The sequence below is a fragment of the Sinohyriopsis cumingii genome, chromosome 18 (genome assembly GCF_028554795.1).
Source record: "Sinohyriopsis cumingii isolate HCF-2022 chromosome 18, ASM2855479v2, whole genome shotgun sequence".
NCBI lineage: Eukaryota > Metazoa > Mollusca > Bivalvia > Unionida > Unionidae > Sinohyriopsis > Sinohyriopsis cumingii.
Window position 1 is genome coordinate 68407927 of NC_142978.1, and position 11173 is coordinate 68419099.

Genomic DNA, 11173 nt, shown 5'->3' on the forward strand with positions numbered 1-11173 from the left:
ATTTTCTTGCAAGATTATGTAAAGAAATTACCACATTTTACACATTTTTGCCTGAAAATTATATCTTAGATAGAATGAAATCACTGTCATTTCTGGAAAATACACCTCCCGCTCAATATCTTGTGCCCAGATAACTTGTTAACACACTTATAATATTAGGTCAGGCATGAGGGTGTACTCAGTCACTGTCATGTGTTGTTGACAAAGAAACAATGACCTTTGAAATTGCTGTCTTGAGGAATTAACTAGTGCACCAAATTATTGAATTTGGCACCGATGTTTTATTATGCTGTCGATGTTTATGGACTGTGATGCTTGCAAGTTATTAAAGGATATGCTTATTATGTACTTCATTAAAAGGCAGTATTCTACTTGGTTCCCATGTACAGCATTATAATGAGTGAGGACTGTACAGAAGTGAATATTGGGTCCATAGCTCACAGGGTACAGGTAATATTGATTTCAGCATTGCTTATTTCAGTGGTTTCTCCAGAGCATTGCTGCCTATTTACTGTAATTATTATTGGTGTACCTAGGATCAACCCCATTATTGCCAGCATTTAAGTATCAAAGAATGTTGTTTTCTTAAGTATCAGAGAATTTGAAACCTTAATATAAAATTGATTCCCATTATCTTTTGCCACATATAATAAAGCAAACCAATTATATAACATCTTTGATTCTGTATTATCTTTTTTAGATACAACAACAGAATTTTGAGATAGCAAACTATGAGAGACGTGAGCAGGTGCTGCTACATCAGTTAAGTATCCCTATGAGTCAGAGTATTCAGGATGTACTGACACAGATGGAAATCCAGCATCGCAATCTTCTACGTCAACAGCTTTTGCAGGTTAAACGAGAATATACAGCCAGCCAAGGTAGCCTCTTGTCCGTTTCAGTTGCTGATACCTGTACCACTTCAAATTCTGAAATGAACTTTACAATAAACAGCAGCAATCATAACCATACGGGCATGCATCCATCAAATTTGGGTGTGACAACAATTTCAGAGCAGGATGCTAAAACAGGTTCTGAACAAATGGACATTTTATTTGGCAAAATTGAACACATAGAAATTGTTCAGGAGAAGGACCCTCCTGCTAGCGGCACTTTGTTGTCAGTAAAAATTGTGGATGCCGATTTCACTCAGGAGGAAGATGATCCAGGAACTGATGTGATAAATCCGAATTGTGATTCCTTAAAAGAGGCAGTCTTAACACATTTACCTGAACAAGATTCCACTAACAGCATAAAATCTGATGATCCAACACTTGTTATTGAAGTTCAGGACACTCCACCAACAAAAAGAAGAAAGCAAAACTAGAGTTTATATTTACTGTTTGGCCATATGCAGTCTAGTAGTACAACTTTAACAAATGTTTGCTTTTGTTTCCATTTCTTTTCAAAAGTATACTTAATATGCATCACAGATGTGTGAATTTACTTATTTCTCTGTTGAATATATACCCCGATCACATTAACTTTAGGAATATAAGCACTACTACCTCCTGAATCCAGCCCTTCCAAAGACAATGGGTGGTACAAGTTTTAAGCTTTCGCTTGATATGATGCACTTTGCATCCTGAAATCCCAAATTTTTTGTTTTTTTTTCCATCACATCTATTGATGATTTTGTTATTTTAAGATATTTTAAGTATTATTCTACAGGTGGTATATCTTTTTTAAATTTAATTTTGATATTTTTCAACTATGCAGACTTTGATTCTTTGTTCTCTTACCACATGGTTCTACATGACTACATTGTAATAGAAGTGTAGAAGTTTGCATTAGCACACACTTTTTATTTATCACCCTGCTATAGTGGGTGTCTGTGGCATTTGTAATGCAATTAACTGCGCATTCCATTTTTTCTTTTCTTTCTTTGTCATTTCAGAATCAGCTATGATGACAATGTAAGCTAAATGCAAGCAAATGAGAAATCTTATGACTTCTGTCTCACATATATAAAGTGTGTATTGTCGGTTACATGCAGTATGTGGAAAATCAAAGTACCAAGAATACTGATGTTCTGGACATTCACATAAAGTCTTTGGTGAGCAAAAAGGCATGGTGGATGCCATTACGTCCGGAGAATTTCAATACCTGGAGGAGTTTCCATGCAGTTCTAGGTAGTCCAGCTGGCATATCTCCCTTGTATGTCCATGCATGGCCTTTGGGCCTGTAAACACAAGCGCATGGGGTTTATAAATAACTTGAATGAGCCACGCCATCTAGCCACACCCCAGTTTTAATACTCTTATGGCTGCCAACCCTACCATCTAGCCATCTGGCTCACAGTCCATATTGTCTAGCTGCACCTTAGTTTTAATGCCATGTCAGCTGCCAACCATACCATTCAGCCATTAGCTCTTGATCCATACCATTCAGTGAATATATGGCTTTCAATACACATCATATTCCTCATCAAGTTAAGCCAATGAAAGTTAACATTACTGGGGGTCTTGATAGATGCTTCCTGCCTAGGATTACCATTACTCAGCACAGCCGTCTACACTGCCATCTGTATGCCTGACATCTGTACTGTCTGTTTTGTTTTTGACAAGCTGCCCATGCTGACTTAACAACTTCTTTCTCCTGATAAGCCTAGTCATTTACTCATGGCTTACCGTCTTTGACAGTACTGTGACAATCATAGAGATAACAGCCACCAAGTATATCAATATTGATATTGATCAGGACAACCTGTACACCAAGTTTGGAGATAAATCTGATGATGGTTCGTGCTCAGATCCCACCATAGAGTAGACACATTATAGCTATACGGTGGCAATGAAATTTATAGGGTGTTGCCACACACACACGCACACACCCCTTCTACACTGGTATGTAGGGTCAAGATCTCAGTAGTTTTTGACAAAGAGGAATTTGGCCTTCATGCAGTTGGGAAATTATTGATATTGCCAAGAGTCTATCTGCCAGGACCAGAAACTACACAATTCCAAAGCCTTTTTGTTTCCTTTTGTGAGAGTCAGCTTCCAGCATTCTTTGTAATCTTGCTGGTATAAGATCCATTCCAGTGCCTTCTTCACATCTCTCCTGGTGTTAGACAAGAACTAAGCTGCAGTCAATCTGACTTTGTCTGCTTCTATAAGAATAATAAAGACATTCTGCACACCACTTGGAAGCTCATTTGTAATATAGTGGCCACATCTTAGTTATTGGAACTGGTGTCTGTGGCAGTTTTTCAGGCTTGCAGACAAGGCCAGTAATGCACATCCACCCATAACCCGATAAACCTCCTGCTGGATCAGACTCTGCTGTTCGGTGACAAGCTAGAGGATTTGTGGAGGCAGGCAGCCCAAGAACTGTCCCTATATTTCTCTGCATAGCAACCATCACATTGTAGATCATCAGTGATTCATCCTCAATGATGTGATGACTGGAGACTAGGAATAACATCATCATCCACTGCACAACCCAAATGCCAGATGTGATCCCAATCCTATACATGAAGGTGATCTGCTAATCAATTTTGGAGGCAGTCATATTGAGGTGATCGGAAACAAATTTTCTCTACCCAAACTCCTCCCCAATCTCACCACTCACCACTGACTTATGTCCCTACCCACCCACAAGCAGCTATCCAGTAGGTGCCTGACTCATGTTTTCTCAAACAACATTGACATCTCTTTCCACCAGGTGAGTGGGCAATCCAGATTGTTACAGATGGGCTTCAGTTCTTGTTTTTTCATGGTAGTATCAGCTTCATTGTGACTGTTACTAATATATTGTTTTTGTTTATCAAACTATAAACAATTAAATGACCGATAACAGGAAACTTAAGTCAGTATACCAATCGGCACACCTCGAAAAATCCATGGACTCATTCAGTATGGACGTATGGAATTGGCTGAGTTGTGATGGTGTTTGGTCCTTACATTCAAGATATTTTTCCTTATAATGTCTTTACAAATTCCTTACCCAATATTTTCATAAAATGGTAATAACCATGAGTCCCAAAATTGTCATCCTCGTATTCCAACCAAGGAGTTTCTGCAACTCCTTTAATTGTTTTGTGCAGTAGTGGATCTTATCCCACTGGGTTGCCTCTAAATTCACTCTTTTGCAGATGTCCTTGTTATTTCAAGTCATCTCTCTTCCATGCCTCTCGATTACAGAATCAACATAACAAGTGAAATAGTATCAGCCCTGGACCAGTGGTGCCACCAAGTTTGACTCATAACAAGAATACCTCTCAAACATCTATGCTCAGATATGACCATATGTATAAATGCAAGCACCTGTGTTTGAGGAACCCATTGGTTACTGGACTTAACACTGTCAATGATCAGTGGGGTCCAGATTACACGGGTCGCCACATCAATGTTTTGGAGTTGAAAGCTATCATCAAAGTCTTTCATTTTTGGAGCAGCCATCTTCAGGACAAGATGGTGCTCATCATGTTGTAAAACAGCGGTGGTGACATACCTCCTCAAACAAGGCAGTACCTAACACCCCGACCTTACATTCTGGTCAGGGCATTAACACAACATTGACATCCAGATCCAACATATTCCCAGCAGACTTAGTGTCTTGGCTGATTCTCTGTCAAGAAGGGAATTTTCCATACAGAATGGTCCCTCCATCTGTTGGTCTTTCATCAGATTTGCTAGTGATGGGGGCATTTGATGACTGATCTCTTTACAACCAGGTGGAATATAAAAAAACTGTCAACCCTTGTTTCCCCAATACAGGATTCCAAGGCTTGGTCTGTTGACACACTTTCTCTCATTTAGGTGGGTTTGTGGCCCTTTGAAACCCCCCCCCCCCCAAAGCGATCTTAGTTTACAGGAATTTAAGGGCCAGAAGTTCAAATCTATTCTGATTGCCCCTCTCCACCAGAACAAATCCTGGATCAGTGATCTTTATCAAGTGATAGATCTACCCAGTAAAATCCCAAGCAAGGTCGAATCTTCGCTGACTTGCATGTTACATCCTTGCCTAGACCATCTTCATCTTCACTTTAACAATTGTCCAGAGTGCATTGCAGCAGAAAGAGTTCAAATCATGGAAAGAACAGCACAAGCTAGAAGGCCTCTTTAATGGTTTATGAAGTGAAGAAGTGCATATTTAGGGACTGGTACAAGTAAAAAACAAATATTGTCACTTTGAGTGCTTCTGTCCCACAAGTAGCTGACTTCTTTCTCTGTTCAAGGGGTAAAAGAAAAAGTTGTCTTTGATTACTATTAAAGGCATGTTCCATCATCATGGCAGGGAGGATCTTATTCACCACAAAGTCCTCTCTGACTTTCTGTTCAGCATTGACTTGCATAGGTATGAATAACTCACAACCCCTCAAGCCCTCTCATCATTGTTGAAGAGGGGAATAAGCTATGCATACTCTGTCGTATCACTTGAACAGAACAGCATCATGAAGATCTTTGCTTAGGAGAAAAGAGGAATCTCAGTGTTCCTTGCCTAGATGGTCATTTCTCTATCAGCATTTTTGTTGCCACCTGTTGGCATGCACTGTCAGCTTTCTCAAATTTTATCTGTGAGACTTAGCTCATCAGTGAGAAACTCTGGATTTGGTAAACCCAGTCTCAGTTGCACAAGTGTCTATCAGACAAATTGACAAAGCACAACCTCCAAATGGGCACCCTGTGCCGATATCGCTGGATTCACTCGGAAATTTTGTGTGGTAAGATATTATTTCTTCTTCCCAGACTTAAACACGACACCTCCAATTGTGCTGCTCACAAGTTGGGTTAACCTTCATATGGGGAATGCAATTTTCTTCCCTCATAGGTTAACCAAGGTATATGTAGGATGCTCAACATTCCCTCTGCCAATTACCTATTCTCTTAACATTAATGTGATCAGGGAATGTATTCGAAGGTGAAAGCAAATTTTTCAATAAATTGTGTTTGTCTTAGAATACTTAGCCTATCAATCACATTACTTTAATACCCCTGCAATGCAAGCATCTTGTTACATGATGTTTCGCTCAGTTTAAAGCTAATGCCACCTGTAGATGGCAAGGGGAGGTAATGGGTAAGAGTTATTGCCCTTTGTCTCTATAAAATAGTTAAGACGAATTTTCATCTTTTGGAAGGCTGGATTCGGGGGCGTTGTAGGGCTTATATTCCTAATGTTAATACGATTGGGTAGGAATTCTAGGTGAAACCTAATTTATGAAAAATTTGCTTTTCGTGCGTAACAATTTTCATGGTTTTACAAAAAGAGGCAATTTTATCAGTATTTGTGGATTGAGGATAGGGTTGAATTATTTCCACAGAGGGATGATTGTTCGTGATGATTTTAAATTTATGGTTTGTAGTATTTATGAAACCAATGAAACTTGGTAGCCTATGAGAAGTAGCAAATTCACACCACCTTAAATCTCCCATGATCAAGGAGCTGTGGTGGCAGAGTGGTTAATGTCCTTGACTTGCAACTGAAATCAGATCAACCCAGGTCAGTTGCCATTGTATGACTTGGGCATGGTACTTTGCCCCAATTGCCTTGGCACTAAAGAGCCTTCATATGTTACAGTGCCATAAAACACCAAACCAGACAAATCCATGATTGAACTGATTCTTAATGATAAGCCAATCATCTTGCACAGCTTTACAAATAATAAAACCTTTTATGATGATAAGCCACTGTCCCACTATGCCACCCCTTCTCAAATAATTTAAAAGTCACTGTTGGTAAAACAGAATAAATGCTTTATATCATTATTGCTGGAGATCAGTGAACTTCTCTTTAAGATTTTGGGATTACCACTTTTTTCCAATTAATACCATTTAGGTTTAAAATTCAATATATTTCTCGTTTTTTTTTTTGTTGGAAAAATGATCTTCAAAATTACCTTATGATTTTTTCTTGGATTATATTTTGCAGTGATATTTATCCCTGTGTTGGAAGTGGTTTGATATCTATGCATCAATAATTGGCAATATTTCTGCTGATAGCTTACCATGATTGAGATTCAGGTTATCAATGCTGAACAACAGTAGAATGAAATGTGAATTAACTGTAAGATGAACATTTTCTTGTCTTTCTTACAGTTCCAGGAACGGGTAATATTTCCATTAAGATGAAAACAGAATACAAAATGAATGCAAATGAAATTTAGAATGAATGCAAACAAAATGATACATTATAGTCAACCCTTATGATATTTGCCAGAAGCCTTACAGAAACGACCATTAAAATACGGACTTAATGGAATAAAAACACAAATTACAGAAATATGATTGTGGTAAAATCAGAATACAGGATTGACAGTGTTTGATTCAGATCCAGGGTACATATTAGATTAGTGGAATTGGCCAGGGAACCAGGCTAACATTACAAGAGTACCTCAGATGCTTTAGACTGCATTTTTTATAATGCAAGATGTCTACATGATCCAGCTGTCATTTTTTTAAATGGGGTTCAACAAGCCACATGTCAGGACCAAAGGGACAGTAAACCTGTTAAAAAGTTTTAATACTGGAGAAGAATAAAGGGGAATATTCAGATTCTTAGGGGGAAAAGGGTAATTATTACATTTAGTGGACATGATAATGCCACATGGTAGGAAAGATAATTTCATGAAAATTATTTTGATATAAGGATTAAAGTTTAGTGATAACTAGAAGCCATTGAGCTCAATAGGGTTTATAACTTCAGTTTGAGAAACTGGACTGGAGGTAATTAAGGTTCAAGTAAACTTTACAAACTTTGAGTTGAACATAATGCTCATCATTCATCAGTGCATCAGGCTTGAATATCACTTCTGGACTTAACAATAGCAGTACATTATATTATGTTATGCCTTACTAAAAATAGTCCAATTTACAGAGAAAAAAAATCAACTGCTTTACTGACAACATCTAATTAGTGTTGGCAGGTCTCCATTTTGAAGGAAAATGGAGCATTCTTTTTTGTGTATTTGTTTTTAACAGCACTTTTAGCAGATTATTGCTACATCATGCCAAGAAGCTAAGTCCGTTTCCCAAGGCTACTGACCCAGGCTAGACCTGTGTGGGTATTGAACCTGCCGAAAAAAGAATGCTAAATAATAAGTAAAACAGAATAAGATATGAACGCATTTCCTGAAGGGATTTAAAAGTTGATTATTTTCAGGTTGCCAATAAATTTCCTCTATTGAAAGTCGTTTCGCATGATTATCTGGAATTCTTTTCACTCCTTATAATCCATGACATTTTTCTTATCAAGCAAATGTAACTGCTATTGAAGTAATGGCACCATCAGTGGTGGTTTTATCTGTGAATTTTTATTTTAACAAATTAAAATAAAATTTTACTGACAAATACTCTGCAGCTATATTTATACCTTTATTGTTGTTGCAGTTTTATTTATTTTAAATTCAGTGCTCTCTTGTGCATTGTATGAATTTGCTGTTTTATTCATTTACATTTTTTTTAAAAACAAAATATGAAAGCAGTAGTTCCCTCCCTTTCACACTCTAGACAGCAGAAACTCCAGCAACCAAATCAAAAGAAAAACTGTACTGAAGCAAAGAATGCAAAATCAGAATGCATTTCTTAAACAGTAACTGAAAAACAAAATAGTTGAAATATAAATGTACTCAGAATGCAAACAGAATGCTGATTCACTAAAAGAAGTTTCAAGGTCTTTAAACAGTGGTCCCACTCTCAAACAGCCTCCCAGACCAGCAGCAACCTGCTTTATATGGGCAGAAACCCATGGCATTGATAAGTTTGTGTCAGAAATTCTCTTGAAGGACAAGCACCCCTTTAATAGCATAATAATGAAATATATTTCAGATTTACCTTCCATGAGTGGTCATAATTGTTGTTTACAGAAAGAAAGCTTGATAATATAAATCTAAACTTGACACGTTCATTGACAGTTGTTAGAACATGCAAGTAAAGTAACTTCAGTCCATGCAGATAGGGAAGTAATGAATATATCTATACTGCTGTGTTCCTTTGTTGTTAGATATGTCATTTTGGTAATTACTGGCTGTTATTTCCACTGATAGTTATCAAGACCACTAAACTTAACCACTGAGAAGCACAGTTGTGTAGCTTGTCAGTCTGACAACCTTTTGCCAGATAGTAAAATGGCATGTTAGCCGTTTTGGGTCCTGTCTTGTACATTACAAAATATACTTGCTTTACTGAGAACGTCTTGTTAGTGTTGGCAGGTCTCCATTTTGATTTTTAGAAAGAAAGTTGATCACATGACAAGCTCACTTCCTTTGCAAACACTAACCATCTCGTGCAGTAACAGCAAATTATCTGTGAAGGAGAAGTATTGTTGCAAAAAGTGCAAAATGTTGTCAGAGATTCTCAATTAGAATGAAATGTGAAAGCAGTTAGACCAAATGGAAGGGGGTATGTCCTTTGAGAAAATATCAGAAAGATTCAAATAAACATCAACAATATACATTCAACTGCAGAGATAAAACGGAATCAGTGGACAGGTGTAGTTACAGTTGTATGTTTCTGACCCGATTTTACTGTCAAGGTGGTTTTGCACTATGACTGATTATTAATAATTATTTTAAATAACATTGATACAAGTTTTATCGCATTTAAGTCATAACCTGATAACATTTCTGTGATTTTCATAAATGATTATGCCTTTCTTACTTTATAGGTAGTTATTACTCACATCTGTGTTTCCCCTCTAGAAAGGCCATCACTCTGATCTGATGAGCCACTTACCTTCAACAGAATGGTGCACTTAGAGGAGGGATACCACTGTAATTCAAAAGCTGCACTAACCATGTATAAAAACTGTTTCTTAATACCTACTATATTTACCAAAATGTGTGCAATGCACACATTTTCAAAATTCAACTTTTCAGAGGGATCTTGTTAGTCATGAGATAGCAGTTATTAATACTTTTGAGGTGGTAAAGAGTTTTTTAATAATATATGTTTTTATTCATTCTAGTTAATCTCTTTTCATTTCCATGAGAATTTTTTTATTTTTTTATTTCTTTATGCTTAATCCATTTCATAATTTGTTTCTTGAACTTGTGTAAAAGTGCATAATAAAAGTGTTTTAAAATTATTTTCAAATATCTGAAAATGTAACAGATTGAAAAGAAAATGCTTTTTGTTCATGATGGTAAATTCATCTATTCTACATGATAGACTGCTGCATTGATCCAAGCCATTTTCGCATGTGAAGTATCCAAAATTACTGCATCATTATTGGGGCCCCAAGTGGTCTAAAGTGCTCTATGTTATGGATCACTGCCATCTCACATCTCACCTCTGTCTGCGTGCGTTCGAGTCTCAGATTCGGCTAATGTGGGTATGTGAGAAAGCTTGCCAGTAGCTTCTTGTGGGTCGGTGGTTCTTTCCGGGGTTTTCTCGGGTTCTTCCTCCACCATTATTACTGGCCGCCATGTATAGCCTATCGTGTGCTGAAAAATGGCGTTAAACCCTATAACAACTGCATTGTTCTCAGGAGATTTATTGGTATGAGATAATGTTGTGATACATAATGCACTGGAAATGGTTATTGCTTTATATAGCATGATACAACATTGTAAGCAATACAGACCATCTCTACCGTATCTTACTGTATTTTACTAAACTTTACAACTTGAAAGTGCTTGTACAACTTCGGTAATGTGATTTGGCAGGTATGTTTAAGTCAGAAATGTTGACAACCATATTTGTCTGTGTTAAATGCATGTAATTCTGAGACAAGTGCAAACTCAGATCTGCCAGCCCATAGCATACTATTAGTGTGTGTACTGTGGGATGATATCACAAGTAAGATGACCTTCATAGAACATAATATGCTGGTGCAAAATGTAATGAAAGATTTTGGTCTATGCTGTTTGAAAGTGGGCATGCTGTTGTGTATGGATAAAATTGATATATGGTATGCTACACTATGGTATGTAGTCATTTCGTGTCAGTAAAACTTGTATTCATACTGAATTATAATACAATTGCATTCATATGGAGTTACAATATTGATTTATCACATCTGAATATAACTTGTCTCTCAACTTAAAAGTAATTTTCTTTTCAAGACCAGCTTATTCATGATGGTCTACATTTGCATTGGTTTTCTCTAAAAATTGCATTTTGTTTATAATCTTTTGTTATGATGTTGTCTTCCTGACAATGTTCGCATTTGCATTTCTGGTCAGTATCTTTGCATTCTTTGAAGATATTTGGATTAAACTTTGTCCAGATTTATA

The 11173-nt window shown here is 37.0% G+C and overlaps 1 protein-coding gene across 1 annotated transcript in view; it reads left to right on the top strand.

The window, feature by feature from the left end:
- LOC149776899 (uncharacterized) overlaps window positions 1-11173 on the top strand; it is a 37784-nt gene extending 26611 nt beyond the window's left edge. The window contains exon 7 of the mRNA XM_089941597.1: window positions 701-11173. Within this exon, the coding sequence (XP_089797723.1) occupies window positions 701-1327 (627 nt within the window). The 3' untranslated portion in view covers window positions 1328-11173. The remainder of the gene's footprint in view (window positions 1-700) is intronic.